The 18,417-nt window shown below is 48.8% G+C and overlaps 2 protein-coding genes across 4 annotated transcripts in view; one reads left to right on the top strand and one right to left on the bottom strand.

Moving 5' to 3' along the window:
* The window catches only part of LEXM (lymphocyte expansion molecule), a 28,345-nt gene extending 19,663 nt beyond the window's left edge, over window positions 1-8,682 (top strand). For 2 of the 3 annotated variants that reach the window (XM_047872351.1, XM_047872350.1), the window contains exon 10: window positions 7,659-8,682. In XM_047872351.1, coding sequence (XP_047728307.1) covers window positions 7,659-7,731 — 73 coding nt within the window. In that variant the 3' untranslated portion in view covers window positions 7,732-8,682. Of the gene's footprint in view, window positions 1-3,210; window positions 3,407-7,658 lie in introns of those variants that run through there. The other variant, XM_047872349.1, reaches the window with a different exon arrangement.
* Window positions 8,683-15,192: 6,510 nt separating this feature from the next.
* Window positions 15,193-18,417, bottom strand: part of DHCR24 (24-dehydrocholesterol reductase) — a 28,532-nt gene continuing 25,307 nt past the window's right edge. Inside the window, exon 9 of the mRNA XM_047872176.1 lies at window positions 15,193-17,940. Within this exon, the coding sequence (XP_047728132.1) occupies window positions 17,787-17,940 (154 nt within the window). The 3' untranslated portion in view covers window positions 15,193-17,786. The remainder of the gene's footprint in view (window positions 17,941-18,417) is intronic.

Below are 18,417 nucleotides of genomic sequence, written 5' to 3'. Positions count from 1 at the left end.
ACAGTTTGCCTGATATCGTCTCGTTTTATCAAATCCTTTCATTTTCCTGTATGTTTGTTTTGGCATCAGATTCCATACCAGAGATTTTTCTGAAATGTCTGATATTTCTTGGCTGTGCATGCGTATCTAACCGAAAATCCTACTGAAGGCTCTGGGGCACTTGTTAATTGTGGACTTCTCCATAGGCTGACCAAGCTGCGGATTTTCACTGGGGGAACTTCAGTGTCAGGGTTGTTAGATCTTTCGTCTTTTACCTTGGCTGGGAAAAAAACTCTTCTGGAGGATCAAAGCCTGGCTGGCAGGGCTCTAAGTGGAAGAGCCTTGAGGTCTCGATATTTAGTGGTCCAACTTCCATTTGATTCTGTTGTAAGGGTGGTACTCATGATCTCCTCTGTGCCTGGTGTCATCTTGTATAGAGACCCCCTCTGTCTCCAGAGAATAAATTCCCCAATCTTCATCCATGAAGGACACTCTCATCTGGCTGCAGAGAGTGGGGAGGGAAGCATCCTACGCAGACTCTCAATCAGTAGCCTTGTTTCTGGCCCCACCTTCATTCCTATTCCAGAAGGACCGGGTGCTGCTAATTCTTCAGTCTCTGGAGTGAGAGAATTCCTGAATTTATCTCCTACTGGCTTACGTTTTAGCTCTCTTGGGTCTGCCAAGTTAGTTGCCATTCTTCCATCTGCGTTTTAACTTCCAAAATATTTGTTTCTTTACTGCTGCCTCTTCTTTTGGTCCCGCGAGTAATATGCTTTTCAATTTTTATTCCTTAGCTCTTGTTTTCGTGGGATTTCAGAAGGGAGAAAAATTAATGTAGGCGTTCCGTTCGCTTAAAGCGTGGTGAAATTTCTGAGTTTCAAAGGTAAAAATAAAAATCTTGTAAGTTTCATCTCTGAAGAGACCAATAACCTACAACTTAAATAAAGGACAATCAGACATGTTGGGGGCTTCTCTTCTGAAACGTGGCTAGAAAACAGTGTAGAATTCTCTGTCTAGCCAAACGGTCATTCATGTGCAAGGCAAATAGAGACGCCTAAGGATTCAGGATGTATACTAAATGTATCTTTTCTTAAAATATTACTGGGGGGCGGGGCGCCTGGGTGGTTAAGCGTCCGACTTCAGCCAGGTCATGATCTCGCGGTCCGTGAGTTCGAGCCCCGCGTCAGGCTCTGGGCTAATGGCTCGGAGCCTGGAGCCTGTTTCCGATTCTGTGTCTCCCTCTCTCTCTGCCCCTCCCCCATTCATGCTCTGTCTCTCTCTGTCCCAAAAATAAATAAACGTTGAAAAAAAAATTTAAAATATTACTGGGGGGGATACTCCAATCAAATGAAAAATGGATTAGCATGGAGAGGTCTAGAAAGGGGAAGACATAATATGTAGGAATATATCTGCCTATGATATGCCAGATAAATGTAACCACCACGGCCACCAACCACCAACAAAAGTGGCAATACCAATACGAAGCAAAGTAGAATTCAAGGCAGACATGTGAAGTGGGACAAAGGTGAGTAATCACGATAAACAATAAAATCCATAAAGAAGTGATAATAACTTTGAACCTTTACACCCCAAATGACAGTGACGAGCTCCCACAATCATGAATAGACTGGTTTGAGAATCTGACAGTAAGTCTATATAAATAATTATTTTGGAGGGTTTGAATAGGTGTATTTTACTCCACGTTGTTTTGAGTTACTCGTGGAAGATTTATAAAAGTTGATCCTTGGGGCGCTTGGGTGGCTCAGTCAGTTAACCATCTGACTCTTGATTTCAGCTCAGGTCATGATCTCACAGTTCGGACTCTGCACCCTGCTTGGGATTCTCCCTCTCTCTCTCTCCGTCTCTCGCTCTGCTTCTCCCCTGCTTGCATGCACCCTCTCTCTCTCAAAATAAATAAGTAAACTTAAAAAAGAAGTTGATTCTCTAAAAAAGCCTCATTAAAAACTGTCTAAGTTTAAAACATCCTACATAGAAAATTTGGGGTCACTGTTTCTAAACATGACTCAATAAGACAAAACATTAACAATGAAAGGATAGTCCCCCAAACCAAGTACTTGGAATTAGGAAACACTCTTCTAAATAGCTCTTGGGTCTAAGAGAAAGTCACGTTGGAAATTATACACTCTTTAGAAATGATTCACAACAAACTCTATATCGAAATCTATGTAATGTCAAAACACCAGTTGGAGTGGGGCGCTTGGGTGGCTCAGTCGGTTAAGCATCGGACTCTTGATTTCAGCCCAGGTCATGATCTCACGGTTCGTAGGTTCAAGCCATGCATCAGGCTCTGTGCTGACAGTGCAGAACCTGCTTGGGATTCTTTCTCTCCCTCTCTCTCTCTCTCTCTCTCCCTCTACCCCTCCCTGGCTCACTCTCACTCTCTCTCAAAATAAACAAAAAATTTAAAAACACCAGTTGGAGTAAAATTTCTACCTTTGATTTTAATATTAACCAAGAAAGATCGAAACCAAAAGAAGCAATCATTTGACCCTAGAAGTTAAAAAAAAAAAAAATGAAAACATAAAAATAAAGCAGGAGTCAAGAATTAATGAAGACGAATGGAAACTGGGCGGATGGGGGCGCTCTCGCTGGCTCCCCACCACTCAGTGCTGATGCCCTCTTGTTAATCCCCGCCTGCGGCTGGTCATAATCCTGTGTGCCAGTGGGTGGAAACGCCCACAAAGTCCACAGACTGTGCCTGCCATAGAAGGCAAAGGATCAATGTCAGTGCCGCCTTCCCCGTCTTATACAGGAATAGGTGAGGCCTGGAGGCGTCAGGTTTTGGAGGCAAACACGATAGGTCCTCAAAGCATGTGCCGGCCAGACCAGGAAGGGCAAGTGTGGGAGAGTTGTGAAGTCTCTTTTTAGGACGCTTAGTGACAGCTAATCTGTTTCACCCTCACTCCCTAGCCTCACCTGCTTCCTCCCACCAAACCACAGGGTTCTGGGCTTCCAGCCAGGCAGCCTGGGATTTAGCTCCTTTGTGGGAGAGGTAGCCTTTTGGTTTTCATTCTTTAGAGCTATGTAGGCAGTAGGTGTTTCGTAAGGATGCTTGACCGACCAGTGGAACATTATTTTGCATCTAGCCACCTTTCTGGCTCTTACAACCACGTCTTCTTTTTTTTTTTTAACATCTGTCTGATTTTAATGTTCCTTCCTCCCCCGCTTTCTTTCTTTCTTTCTTTCTTTCTTTCTTTCTTTCTTTCGTAGGCTCCACATCCAACGTGGGGCTTCAACTCACCACCCTGAGGTCAAGAGTCACCCACTGTACCGACTGAGCCAACCAGGAGCCCCGCAGCCAGCTCTCGTGTCATCTGACCCACCCTCTGGCTGTGTGGACTCGAGCACTCTGTGCCCTAGTCAGGCCACACTTTGCACCACTCTCCAGGCCTTGGCCACACTGTGACCTGCTCTTGGGACCTCCTCCCTCCAGTTCCTGTCTGGAAAACTCCTATTTATCCTCCACGGCTCTACATAAACGCGAAGCCTTTCCTGATTTTTCCAGAGAGCGTCTCTTTATTCTCAATCTCTTGGGATCCCCAGGTCGAGGCACTTTTCTCCTTGTTGTAATTATTTATGCGCGGGCTGTGGTCCCTACTGGACACAACTTCTCCTGTCTGGACCTCTAGTGTCTCACTGGCATGCATAGAGGGAGCTCGATGAGTATGCGTTCAAGGATGAGTCAGTGCATTCCCTGGTGAAAGAGTCACGTCTGGATGACTCCATGAACGGAACACGTGGGAAACTGCCAGTTTGGTTTGGCAGAAGTTGATTTTTCCTTCTAAGCTTTTTTTGCCGGACATTTGCTTATTAGGAAAAATTTCAAACGTACGAAAACGTTGAAAGGATTTTTACCGTGTACACCCATATACCCACCACCTAGATGATGTCATTAATGTTTTACTCTTGCTTTATGACATCTCTTGGTACCGATCGATCCTTCTTTTGATCTGTTAATCATCTTCTAACGTCATACATTTCAGGTAAATGGGAGACCTCGAGACACTTCCTCCTGAATGCTTCAACCTGCATATTACCTTTTTAACAGTTTATTTTGCTTATTTTTATTTATTTTTAATTAAGAGCTTTTTAAGTGTTTATTCATTTTCTTTAAGAGAGAGAGACACACACACGCACGCACACACACAGAGCATGAGCGGGGGAGGGGCAGAGAGAGAGGGAGACAGAATCTGTAGTTGACTGCAGGCTTCGAGCCCTCCAGCCCAGAGCCCGATGTGGGGCTTGAACTCACGAACCGTGAGATCATGACTCGAGCTGAAGTCAGACGCTTAACCGACTGAGCCACCCAGGCGCCCTCCCGTTTTAGCATTTTAAACGAAAGTCATATTCCTTATCCAGACATCTAAAATGGAAATAATAAAATATCCATTCTTTGCAATAATGGTGACAATTAATTCTTATATTCTTGAAGCATATTTATAAGGTACAAAGTGATTTTGTGGGCATTTATTGTATACCATGACTTTTTTTTTTAAATTTTTTTTAATGTTTATTTATTTTTGAGACAGAGAGAGACAGAGCATGAATGGGGGAGGGTCAGAGAGAGAGGGAGACACAGAATCCGAAACAGCCTCCAGGCTCTGCGCGGTCAGCACAGAGCCTGACGCAGGGCTTGAACTCACGGACCGCGAGATCATGACCTGAGCCGAAGTCAGACGCTTAACCGACTGAGCCACCCAGGCGCCCCCGTATGCCATGACTTTGAAAGGTAGATATTAGTCTCAGTGTTTTCCAGTTGAGACAACTGGAATTCGGAGAGAGAGCAGTTTCCTGAAAAGTCGCTGCCCGTCAAGAGCACGCGTGTGCACGGTCTTCACAGGTTCACTGAGCAGCTGCCCCGTGCCAGGCACATCCCGACTGCTGGAACATTGCAGAAGACAGCCAGACAGCAGTTCTGCCCCAGAATGGCTCCCAGCTTCGTGCGGAAGGCACTCGCCCCTTTCTACCGTCACAGGGCAGCAGGGAAGGAGAATCAGGGCAAGTGGGACCCAGGACTTCTGTCTCTCCATCCAGAATGCTTTCTTCACTCTTTCCCCCATGGTCTCCTGGAGGATGAGGCCAGGACCTGGCTCTTCGAGACCGGGAAGGCTAAGGCAGAGGAAATCTTCACTGTGGCTGGTCTCCCTGTTCTCACTCCACCTACCCTCCCCCGATCCGTTTTCTTTGACCTCCTGGGCCTTTGTATATGCCGCTTTGGTGGGAGATTTAGGAGTTTGGCCTGGAAGAGGGGACTCAGGAGGCCAAACTACACGTTTACTGTGCGACACGGAAGTCTGGTGACTGCCATAGAGACCCTATGGCACCAGAGCTAGATAGGGCCTTCAGCTCCAAAGGAAGGCAGAGAGGAGAGGAGGCCATATGTTTACTTTTCCTTTCTTCCTTCTTTTCCTCTATCTTCCTTTATTTTGGGCAGGGGTGGGTAGGGATAGAGGCTTGAGCATATCTCGGGGCTGATGGGCCAGGTAGAAGCCGGTGATTCAGTTGTGAGGTGGTGAAACCCACAGTACAGGCTGGAGGGGTGGTCACCCTAGCACAAAAAAAGATCGACCTAGGAGGAGGGCAGGAGGCGGGGAAGTCATAGCGATTGATGAGCCAATTACGTGTTTGCTAGGGGCCAGTGGTTTTTGCTCAGAAAGGCAAACGGGGCAGGGAGGGAGGGATTGATCTGGAATCAGGTACTTGACAGAGGGCTCAGCCAGATGCTGTGGGAGTGTGGTGTGCAGAGGGAGGAGCCAGTCTGCCTGGGAAGGTGGTGCAGAGACAGAGGGCATCCCAGGCTGCCAGCATGGGCTCGGAGGGGTGAATAAGCCTGGCCTGTTTGGAGGTGGCTGAGTGATTGGAGGGCAGGGCCCAGGAGAGGCTCTGGCAGGTGATGAAGCAAGATAAACCGCTACAACAGGATTGCAGCCTCTTCATATAGGAATTTGGCCTTTTTGCAGACAAATACCTATAATTCAGGTCACCAGTAAGCTTTCCTCGGAGGAGATCTTTGGAAAGGGCCACTTGGAAGGTGTAATCTGGGGGTGGGGCTTGGCTTTGCCTCCTCCGTATCTCTTCTTTGGCACATTAAAAAAAAAAAATGGGTGGCCTGCTTTCTTCTATTAAGTTTCGAGAGTTCTTTATATATTCTAAGCACCCATCTGTTTTCAGATGTGTGGTTTGCAAATATTTTCTCCCAGACACTCAGAAGGGTTTTAATGGGAAGTAGGTCTTGTGTTTAAAATAAAATTTTTAATGGTTATTTATTTTTGAGAGAGAGAGAGAGAGAGAGAGAGCGTGAGCCCAAGCAGCCCTTGTGTTTTAAAGATGTGTTCTGTGGCATCGTGGGGTGGGGCAGTGGGAAGCAGGTGGAGACAAGAAGGCCGTCTTAATGGTCAGGGAAGAGCTGAGGCTCTGAGCCAGGCCAGAGGCCATGGGATGGGGAGGAGTGAAGACCCACCAGATGAAAGTAAAGACCTCTTTTACCCTGGTGAGCCCTCCCTCCCACCTTTCTTCCTTTGACAGATATTTGTGGAGCACCTATCGAGCACCAGGTAACAGTCTAAGCACAGGGGAAGTATCCACAAAGAAATCAAAGCCCTGGAGGGCCTGGGTGGCTCAGTTAGTTAAGCATCTGACTCTTGATTTTGGCTCAGGTCACGATCTCATGGTTTGTGAGATTGAGCCCTGCATAGGGCTCTGTGCTGACAGCATAGAGCCTGCTTGGGATTCTCCCTCTCTCTCTGTGCCCCTCCCCTGCTTGTGTGCTCTCTCTCTTTTTCTGAAAATAAATAAATAAACTTAAAAAAGAAAAATGAAAGCCCCGCCCTTGTTAAGTTTACATGTTGGTATGAAAGAGAATAAACACATAAGTGTGTGTAACATAAGGGCTGATAGATGCTGTTTGAGACACAAAGTGTACTTATTGAAATGTCATCTTCCAAGTGGCTCTGGGAGTGGAACTAGAGTTCCATGAACTAGAGTCTTCAGGGGTTCCCTTCAGAGGAAAGAATCAGAACAATGCAAGGGTCACTGGACTGAAGTCAGGGGCTCTGGGCTGGAATTCTGGCCCTCACTCTGGCCACCAGTGTAACCTCAAGAAAGTTCTCTCCTCCCTCTGGCCCTCAGTCTCCCTCTCCCTCTCCCTCTCAGGGGTGGGTTAGATGACCTTTCAAATGCTAGGATTTCAGGGCGCCTGGGTGGCGCAGTCGGTTAAGCGTCCGACTTCAGCCAGGTCATGATCTCGCGGTCCGTGAGTTCGAGCCCCGCGTCAGGCTCTGGGCTGATGGCTCGGAGCCTGGAGCCTGTTTCCGATTCTGTGTCTCCCTCTCTCTCTGCCCCACCCCCGTTCATGCTCTGTCTCTCTCTGTCCCAAAAATAAATAAACGTTGAAAAAAAAATTAAAAAAAAAATGCTAGGATTTCATATTTGGAGTTCTTACAGACCAACTTGAGGGCTTTGATGAGCCAAATTGGTTCTTAAAACCAGGTTGTTTTGTTACTAGAAGTCATCAATTTTGTTCTCCTACCCAACATAGGATCCCTTGGGAAGCACAAGCGACAGGTACCTTTTCATCCCCCATGGGTGCCCCTCCCAAGGATGGGGGCTCACTTCCTTCCAAGGGACGCGTTTCATTTTCTCTTTCTGTCTTTTTAAAGGGAAAGGATCACACCTTTTACTAAGGGGAAGTGCCCTCCAACAGTGGATTACAATTCAGATCCTACTCCTTAAAGCTGCATATGAAGGACATCCTGTGATGACCAGAGGGGCCCAAAAGCCTGAAGATAAATTTGGGGATGGGAGGATAGGAGTGGGAATCTGGGTTGGGGGGGGGGGGTCTTGGAGAAAGGACACATGGGAATGCCTGGAGGGGAAGGATATAATGGGAATGCTTTTGCTGGAGACATCTACCTGGAGGTCACATGGTCTGCTGGGACAGCTGGGGCCAGATACTTTTTGCTATGAAAGATCAGTTATGCTGAGAATTCAAACTAGCCAGTGACATGAACATGGGAGCCAGACAGCAGATGGACTAATGGGGTGGAATGTGGTTGACACTCTTGGAACCTCTTCTAAAGTCAAATTGCTTGACTCCCTGATTATTAAAATCCAAAAAGAGGTGGAAAAGTGTAGTATATGTCATAAGACAGCTCTAGGCCCCCTTCTGGTGCTCTCCATCTCCATCCCAGGATGCTTCTGGAAGCTCAGCAGGGCCTAATGCTACGTATGAGGAGGCTGCTGGCCTCCAGGCAAGGTGCAGCCATTGGGAACAATCGATTTCACCCTTAGAGTTCAGCCTTGTGAGCACACCAGTCTAGCCTATGGATGGATCTGTGGGGCTGTTCACAATGTCATCTTCTTCCCTCACTGTTTTGTGTCAGTGAGAGATGGTGTAGGATGGCAGGAGCGTGTTGTCCCTCGAAAAAAAGGAGGCTGGGACACCACTGCCTCAGCCACAAAACTCCACTCTTCAGAGTGTGAGTATATTATAAAAAGCAGTTACTTTCTCATTTAAGTCAAAATGACTGTTTTAGAAGAAGTAAAACTGTCTTTATGCACAGACATGTTGCCTATGTGAAAAAAAAAAACCACTATGAGTATTTTGATGAGCCAAAATACATGTGGATGAGATCTAATAAGTCAGCTTTGCAAGTTTTCAGGAAATAAAATCAACATATCAAAACCAAATATTTCTCTTTTAAATTTTTTTAAAATGTTTTTATTTATTTTTGAAGGAGAGAGAGAGAGACAGAGCATGAAGAGGGGGAGGAGCAGAGAGAGAGGGAGACACAGAATTCGAAGCAGGCTCCAGGCTCTAAGCTGTCAGCACAGAGCCCGAAGCAGGGCTCGAACCCACAAACTGTGAGATCATGACCTGAGCTGAAGCAAGACGCTCAACCGACTGAGCCACCCAGGTGCCCCAAAAGCAAATATTTCTATATATTAGTGGTTACCAACAATTGAAAAGCTAAAATGCCATTTATAATAGTCTCAAAACTATGAAATATTTAGGTATAAATTTGACAAAAAACACATATGTTTACACTGAAAACTATAAAATACTGCCAAGAGAAATTAAAGAAGACTTAAATAAAGGAGAGCTATACCATGTTCATGGATCAAAAGACTCAATATTGCTAAGATATCAGTTCCTCCCAAGTTGATCTGTAGATTCAATGCAATGTCAATCAAAATCCCAGTAATTGTTTTTAAATTGACAAACTGATCCTAAAACATATGGAAATACAAAAGACATAAAATAGCCAAAACAACTTGGAAAAAGAGGAACAAATCTGGGGGAATAACATTACCTTATTCCATAGTGTGAAATTGGTGTCAAGATAGACAGATGAAAGGAACAGAACAGAGAATGTAGAAAGAGCCCCACACACCAATGGACAACTGACTTTCAACAAAGGTGCAAAGACAACTCAGTGGAAAAAGAATGATCTCAACAGGTGGTGTGGGAAACTGTTGATTATCAATATGCAAAAAATAAACTGTGATCAATGACTCAAATCATATACAAAAATTAACTCAAAACAAATCAAAACCCTAAATGTGAAACCTCGACTAATGAAACTTCTAGAAGAAAGCATAGGAAGAAAATCTCTGGACTTTGGGTTAGGCAGAAATTTCTTAGATGCAAATTTAACTGTTATTCTATAGAGGATACTTTGGTATGGTATGAATAAATTGTTAAATCGTGAAATTGGACTTAATTAAAATTAAAAAATTTTTGTTTTTTCCAAGACACTATTAAGATAATGGAAAGACAAGCCATAGGCTGGGAGAAAACATTTGCAAATCATAGATCTGATAAAGGACTTATATTCGGAATATATATATATATATATATAAGTCATTAAGGAAATGCAAATTAAAGCCACAATGAGATACTATTACCCACGTATTAAAAAAGGTAAAATTAAAAAAGACTGACCATACCCAGTGTTGGTAAGGATGTGGGACAACTGGAACTCTCATACACTGCTGGTGGAAAATGCAAAGTCATACAACGCCTTTGGAAAACAATTTGGCAAAAGCTAACCATACACCTACCATATAATCTAGTCCTGCGTATTTACCCAAGAGAAATGAGACCAAAAGTCCATACAGAGACTGTGACACTCCTGGCCACTTTATCTGTGGGCGCCCCGAACTGGAAGGAGCCTAAATGTCCATCAAGAGATGAATGAATAAACAACTGTGCCATATCCAAATATCAAGCCTAACCAAATTGTACACTTTAAGTCAATTTCTTGGTTTGGATAATTCTGTGGTTATGTAGATGTTAATGTTAGGGGAAGCTGGGTGAGGGGGACGTGGGAACTCTGAACTATCATTGCAACTTTTCCATAAGTAAAATTCAAAATAAAAAGTTAAAAATATATGCAATTACACTTTTTATTTATTTAAAAAAATTTTTTTAATGTTTTATTTATTTTTGACAGAGAGACAGAGCATGAGCGGGGGAGGGTCAGAGACAGAGGGAGACACAGAATCCGAAGCAGGCTCCAGGCTCTGAGCCATCAGCACAGAGCCCGACGCGGGGCTCGAACTCACAGACTGAGAGATCATGACCTGAGCCGAAGTCAGACGCTCAACCGACTGAGCCACCCAGGCGCCCCACGATTACACTTTTTAAAAAAAAAGATGAATTGGCCTTATAGAATAAGTACTTTTTTTTTCAAGTATATTTGTTGGCTGTGATATTACTGACAGTCACCGTCAGCATAGAGTAGGTCAGCGATTTTGGAACGCTTGCCTTTTTGTAAGAGAAACCTATGTAACAACTTCAAATCAGGCAGTTCTTTGAAGTACTTTTCCCTTGAAATACCAAGGAACTTCTATGTGTCCCTAAAGTCACGTATGCTAAGAGGGGACATCCAGCCATAATGGAGTGAAGGGTTCTCTGGCCACCATGGAAAGCTTCCTTCCATGGAAGGGGAAGTGCCACAGGAATTAACACCCCCCCCACCCCGGGAGCTGCCCTCAGATTTGACCGATGGAATTGGAATATAAGCACCCAGCTCCCTCACCCCTTGTGGGATCTAACTCTGAGGTGTAGGTTTTTATTCTGGCTGTCAGAGTTCTCCCAGCACAATTCATCTCCAGCTGCCCACAGTGGTAACCTGTTGGCAATGCACATTTTATTGGCTGGCACCTCTTCATCCACCAACTGGTGTTTTCTTCACCTCCCAAATAAACTGCTTACACTGAAATCCTTGCCTCAAGATGTGCTTCTGACCCAGACCAGAACATGCAGAAGTATTTTTTCTGGCATCACATTGTGTCACCTTCCCACACCGCTGGTTTGGGCATCTCAGTTTGAGATTACTGCTTTCTTTCACAACAGTAACTCTCTGCCTAGCTTCTTACACACCTCCAAGACAGTCCCTTCCAGCGCAGGCAGGCATGCTTGTAAAGAGTCCTATGGATGTTGAGCTGAAATCCGGCTCCTGTGACCTTTGACTTTTTGCCTGGGCGGGGCCGTAAGAGACCAGGAACGCTGAGGTTTGTTGACTGGGTTCTGCTGAGGCCTCCGGGGACCACTGGGGAAGGAAGGCTGGAGGGCTCCATGAGGGCTGGGCTCTTAGCCCTGCCCTGTTTGAACCAAAGTACAAACTCTGTTTGTTATACGTTGGACTAAAGGCTTTGGAGAAAAGAGTTCCACATCAGGGAAGAGGTTTGCCTAGTTCAGTCTCTTGCAGTCGTCCACGAAAGACTGGGGTGAGTACTCTGGCACCTAAACCTTATAAAAGTCGTATCAGCGTCCAGCATCCCCCTGGTTGCTTGGGAGGCTAGCAGTTTCTTCCAGTCCAATATGAGGTCCTGCCAGGTTGTGAGCAACCCTGAGCAGGGCAAAAGCTGCCTTTCATAGGCCATGTCACCAGACCTATGTCTCTGGCACGACCTTGCAACCTGGACCACAGATAACATAACAATGAGTGAGCATCTCACATAGGCAGGCCTGTTGCAACTAGGTAGCTGGTCATCTAATACGTCAGCACGATCAAGCACAGCTAGCTTTTAAAAGAGGAAACTGAGGTTCAGAGAAGGAACAAGCTTACCTAGGTTGCACAGCACTTTTGCATTAGCTAACATAGTTAATAGGATGAGACTTTTCTTGGCTGTGTTGGTTCCTCATCAGTACCTGAGAGTGATGGTTTTGGCCATCATGAACCCTATGCAGTGCCTCGTACTGTGAGCCCACAGTGACCCCAGGCATAGCAGCCAGGCCAGGTGAGAGGCGGCTCTGGGAAGCCCCTTCTGTTCAGAGCTCACATCCTGAATCCTTGTAATCGTGGGCTCCTCGCTGCCTACCTTGAGCCTGAGCAAGCCTGGGTCCTGCTGTTGGCCCTGCCATGGTCCCTTGGCCCTAAAGAGAGTTTCACCTTCTCTAACTTGACCCTCAGAACCCCATCCAGGAGCCCACCCAGAGTTGCCTCGTTAGGGCAAAAGACCCTCCTCTCACCTAAGAAATTCCAAGGGAATTATGAGCTCAGAGTCAGGAATCAGGATCAAAGGCCAGATATTAGAATAAACGATGTTCCTGGTGCTTTTATTGCTTAGGAAATTACAAGGATTTTTAGGAACCCTGTGCCAAGAACTGGGGACAGAGACCAATATGTTTTTTTCCTATTACCTCACAGCGCCCCATTACGAAAATCATTCCCTAGGTCTGCTCCCTAGGGAACCCCCATGGGGAGGAGAGGGGATGGACAGGGCAGGATTCAGCTATTTCTGGGTCCCTTGGGTCAACAATCTTCACACTATCTGACTTCAGCAGTTCAAGTTGCTGTGACAGCCTACCATAGCATGGGCGGCTTAAGCAGCAAGCATTTATTACTCATCGTTCTGGAGGCCAACAAGTCAAAGATCAAGGTGCTGGCGGATCGGGTATCTGCTAAGAGCCCTCCTCCTGGTTTGCAGATGGACATCTTGTATCCTCAGATGGCGGCAATCAGAAGGAGGGCTAGATCTCTGAGTCTTTTTTTTTTTTTAACGTTTTTTTAATTTTTGAGACAGAGAGAGACAGAGCATGAACGGGGGAGGGGCAGAGAGAGAGGGAGACACAGAATTGGAAGCAGGCTCCAGGCTCCGAGCCATCAGCCCAGAGTCCGATGCGGGGCTCGAACTCACGGACCGCGAGATCGTGACCTGAGCTGAAGTGGGACGCCCAACCGACTGAGCCACCCAGGCGCCCCTCTGAGTCTCTTCTTATAAGGACACTAATCCCATCCTGGGGTTTCCACCCTCATGATCCAATTACTTTCAAAAGGCCCCGCCTCCCAATACCATCACATCAGGGCTTCAACATGCAAATTTTGGGGGGGGGGGGTGGTGGGGGACACATTCAACCCCTAGCACCATCAAAATACCCCTTCCTAGACCTCAACAAAACCTATTTTCTCAACACAGCTTGTCAGAGCAGTCACTGGCATTAGTCATGCCAGACGAAACCTATAGGCCGTTTAATAACCAAGATAGAACTAGAAGGCATATTTAAAACTTTTTAAATATTTATTTTTGAGAGAGAGGGAGAGACAGAGACGGAGAGACAGTGAAAGTGGGGGAGGGGCAGAGAGAGAGGGAGACACAGAACCTGAAGCAGGCTCTAGGCTCTGAGCTGTCAGCACGGAGCCCGATGTGGGGCTCAAACCCACGAACTGAGCCAAAGTCGGACACTTAACCAGCGGAGCCACCCAGGCACCCCACGAAAGCGTATTTAAAAAATACGTCTACATTTAACTTGCGTAGTCTGATTTTTCTTACGTGAGCCGAGTTTGGAAAACCGATTGCATGAATGTTAGTGCACGGACGCTGCAGGTGTGGGCTGAGGGTCTGTTCAGGCAAGAGGGGCTCCTGGTGGAAGGAACTGCCCTGGAAGGAAGCAGAACGCTCCCTGCCTCCCTTCTCAGCAGACCGAGCGGGAACCCTCACCTCCCGCCCACCCGCTGTGTGTGCGGCTCAGCCACGGGGCCTCATTTCACAGCTTCGAGATCTGTCTCACTTGGCGCTGGTTAAGGCTCTTCCCGGACTTGAGGCTGTGATTAGATGACGGGGTTGCATCCTTGTTTAATAGCTTCCCCGTGGCCTTCAGGCAAATCACTTGCCCTTTCTTGAGCTTCCCGTTCCTGGCCTGAGCAGGTATAAACGGGCCTGCTCTGGGTCCAGGATTAAGATTAAATACGATACTGTGTGTCGTGTGCTGTTCCAATGCAGGGCGACATTTAAGGCGTGAAATACGAATTCTATTTTAAGGAGCACTAAAGATTTCTCCTCCTTTAAAGAGAATTCACAAAATCCAGATTTGTGAGACACCGAACTGGAAAAGATCTCCGAAGCGTTCTTCCCAAAGAACCTCAGGATGGGACCTTTCGTACCACACGTATCTTAGGAAGACGTCCATCGTGTATATCCACGTGTTTGCCTAAAACATTATTGTCCTAAACGCAGCTCTCACATCTCTGCTCATTTTGGCCTGACAGCCAACTAGGGTGAATCGAAGAGCTCTAGCAAACAGTCCCACGTGCACAGTGACTCCGCCACAACGTCCGTTATTTCCTGCCCCCGGAACAGGCGGCGGGCAGTTCCGCACACGGCTACTCAGGGATTCGGGCTCCTTCCTGCTTGTGACTCAGCCACAGCCTATGTCCTGGCTGTCGCTGGAATCCAGCTCATGGAAGGGGAACGTGCCAGAACCTCACGTGGGAGGTCTCTCCCACTTCTCTTCGCGTCCCGATGAGCCCAGACACAAGGACACATCTGAGTGCCAGGGAGGCTGGGGAACGCAGCTCCAGCAGCTGGAAGGAAGGGGTTCCAGTGACCAAGCCAGCACTGTAGCCCAGAGCTCCCGACAACCATGTCTGACAAGCAGTCCCCTCCCTGATCTGAGCTACTATCCCTGCTCACCTGGGCCCTTCTTGCTGGTCTCCTGGCTTCCACCCTCCCCGCTGAGGTCAGAGGGCTCCTACTGAAACCTATGCCAGGTCACGTTGTGACCGATGCCAAACTCGAAAACGGGTTGGAAAATCCCCCAAGACAAACTTGGCACCACCCCCGCCCCCCACATTGTCTTTCAGCCCTCATCCCCCGGCATGCAGGTCCAGAGAGGGAAATTGCCCCGGCACTTGAGCCCCAGCCTGACTCCACGTTGTGGTCCCCAAAGCAAGAAACGACAAAGGCTAATTTCCAGGTAACGTTTTTATTTTTACAGCAGCAGCAGCAGCAGCAGCAGCAGCAGCCACACAGCCACGGGGATGGGAAGTGTTCTAGACAGTGGGCACAGCGCCTGCAGCCAAGAGCCTGTTGGGGGACACCCGCGCCTTTCCCCTTGGTCCCCGTGATCACCGGACAAACAATAACCACACACCATGCACTGCCACGCGCATCCCCACCCCCTCCCTTCCCTTCCAGCAATATCTGATCTATGCATCCTTCCAGCCAAAAAACTCGGGGCTCTGGAGGGGAGAGGCCTATTCCTTCACTTTCCACACCCACCGCACCCCAAACCACCACACGGAGGGACAGTGATGGGACTGGCTGCAGGAAAGTGCCGGTAGCTAGGCTCGCCATGCTTGGAAGTCTACCCCTTTCCGGGCAAGAGATCACTGGAGCAAAACATTAACCTGAGGCTGGCGTGATCCCAAGACCTTCCCCTCCAAGCTCCAGTTTCCAGGGGAGGTCTGCGAAGGGCAGGATTTTGGTTATCCTAGGACTATCTATCATCTAGCATGATAGAGGCTGCTGGCATCTCTGGCCACAGTCCCAGCGGCTTAAGGATGGAGACCCCTCTGGTGAAAGGACAGAGCCTTATTTGATGGGTTACTCTGCTCGGGCAAACCATTCCTCTACAGGAAGTAGGATCATCAGATTAGCACCGAGTGGGAAGCACAGGGGCCCACATGAGAGCTAAAGCCAGAATTCACATGCTTTGCAGACAAGCTGGAGAATGAGGTTTCTTATTTTTTTTTCACGTTCCGCCCCCCACCCCCCCACCCCCCCCCGCCCATGGGGCCAAATGGGTAAGGGGGGTCCCCTTGCCTTCTGAGTGCCATGAACGCGCCCGGCACTCACAGGACCACGCTAAGACACTTTGCAGTGTGTTGAGACTGGTTCCATCAGGATTCTGGCAACTTACAGAGACGGGACAGACACTTCCCTGCAAGCCACAGGTGCGCCTCTCTGAAAGCGACACGACAGCTGGTCTCGGACCCAAGGAAGGACCTTGAGAGACAGCCCAAGTGTTCACTTGGAGGATTTATTTCTCACCTGACCTTCCAGGGGCGCTGCAAGCACACTAAGACAGGCATGTGCTCCCACAGCAGGAGGGCCCGGGGAGGTCTCGGCTGTACCGAGTAGAAAGAGGGGCCACAGCTCAGAGGCCTAAATGACCTGCCCACGGTCGCATGGCTTGCTGACAAGGGAGCAGGGACTTAAAGCCAGCCCCTGCCTCTCGGGCAGTGCTCTCTCTCAGAATGTCACCGCCTGGCACAGTTGGCTTAATCCCAGCTCCCCACAAGACACACTTCCTTCTCAGATTCTGGGTCCTCAGCTGAGGCCGGGCGGTTCTTCAGATGGAGTTGCATAAACAATCAAACTTTAACAAGTTGGGAAGGCCCTGGGGAGGCTCCCTTCCTTCTGGAAGGGAAACGGAGCTGATTTTCTCTGAGCTTAGGATTTGTAAGGCACTGAAATTAACTACAGCTGTGGGTGGGGGAGAACGAAGGGAGATGAGTAGTTGGAGAAATCAAGTTGATGGTCTTTCCTTCCGGCCCCACAGCGAGAATCCTCACCAAGTCTCCATTTTCCTGCTTGGTGTGGTCCACCCCTGACCCCCCACCGCATGCCGCAGAGCAGCGTGGATGCACCCCCACCGTGACTAGGCACGCTCTGGGGGCCAGATGAGGCATGGAGGGTTGAGGAGCCAAGGATGGGCCCAGGATCTCCAGACCCAGTTCAGAGCAGGAGCCACTCGCTCCACCTGGGCTAGGGCAGGAGTCCGTGCTGTCTTCTCTGAGGACAAGGTCCTCTCTGAGACGTGGGGGGTGGCTGGGATGGGCCCGCAAGCCTAAGCGGGAAGGGGCAAGGGGAAGGGCATTACTAAGGGCGGCAGAGGGAACTTTGGACTGGGACCTTTGGCACAGCACATCTTGGGCCTGCCTGCCCCATCTGTTGCCCTCCCAAGAGCCCAGGGGGAGAGAGGAGCCTTCCTTCTCTCGGCACGGAGTGCTTCTGGCTGACTGAAGCACCCGCAGTCCAGCTCTGGGGCATCCCTTCAACCCTTCCAGCCAAACCTGCGCCCAGGTGACCTCGCACGGAGCCTTCCTGGACCCGGCACTGAATCTGGAGCTCGCCAGTCAGATGAGGTGCTGAACGGGAAGCCATAGTAACCGCCGCTACACGTATCCAGCACCTCCGAGGAGACAGGCGCTCGACCTGGATGACTGTGGCCTGCAGGCGGGTACTGTTGCCCCCTTTCAACGGGCAAAGAGCTAGGTTCAGAGGGGTTGGGTGACTTGCCCGGAGTCACACAGCTAATGAGTGCCGGAACCGGGAACTGGACTCAGGTATGTCTGACTCCGGAGCCCACGTCCTTTGCACGCCACTCGGCCGCCCCTGGGAGCCGCTGGGGTGGTCCGGGTGAGATCTCTGGAGGGGTTTCTTTCTGGAAGGGTGGATCTGGGAGGGCCGGCAAGCTTGCCTGAAGAGAAGATGCCTCCTGCACCTGCGGGACGGGGCCCACCCACATGTCTGTGTCTCTCGGGGCCAGCCCCTGCTCAGTGCCTGGCGGCCTTGCAGATCTTGTCGTACACCTCGGGGAAGGCGTCCTGGCACCCGAGCCGCTCCCGCAGCCTGTGATACAGGGAGCCGTCGAACATCTCCCAGAACTCCTCCCGGCTCATGTAGCAGTCGGCATACAGCATCTGGAACCTGCAGGGCACAGGAGGGGAGGCTGCAGGCAGGGGAAAAGGACCCGCGGGACCCCAGCTGTCCCCCACGCGTCACACGCCTTGTGGCGCGGGAAGTACTCCTGGAGGATCTCTCGTTCAACCCCCCTACCGAGCTGGTGGTGGAGGGCGGCACAGGGACGCTCGCCCCCATCTTGCCGAGGGGGCCACTGGGCTGCCTTCTTTTCATTTTTTTTGTTTTTTCATTGACTGCCCATATGTAAAGGGTACAACTTGACTCAGTGTGACATTTGTATACAACCTTGAAACTGTCACCTCAGTCCAGCCCATGACCACGGGCCATCACCCCCAAAACTTTCCTCATGCCCCTGTGCCGTCCGTCACCCCCACTGACCCAGGCAGAGCTGCTTTCTGTCCCCATGGATTCTGGACTTTCGTGTAAATGGAATCAGACAAGTCTCCTTTATCCTGGTTTTTGTTTTGAGTGTGTGTGTGTGTG

The sequence above is a fragment of the Prionailurus viverrinus genome, chromosome C1 (assembly GCF_022837055.1).
Source record: "Prionailurus viverrinus isolate Anna chromosome C1, UM_Priviv_1.0, whole genome shotgun sequence".
In the NCBI taxonomy this organism is placed as follows: domain Eukaryota; kingdom Metazoa; phylum Chordata; class Mammalia; order Carnivora; family Felidae; genus Prionailurus; species Prionailurus viverrinus.
Note: the sequence above shows the minus strand (reverse complement) of the source record. Positions and strands in the feature narration are given on the sequence as shown.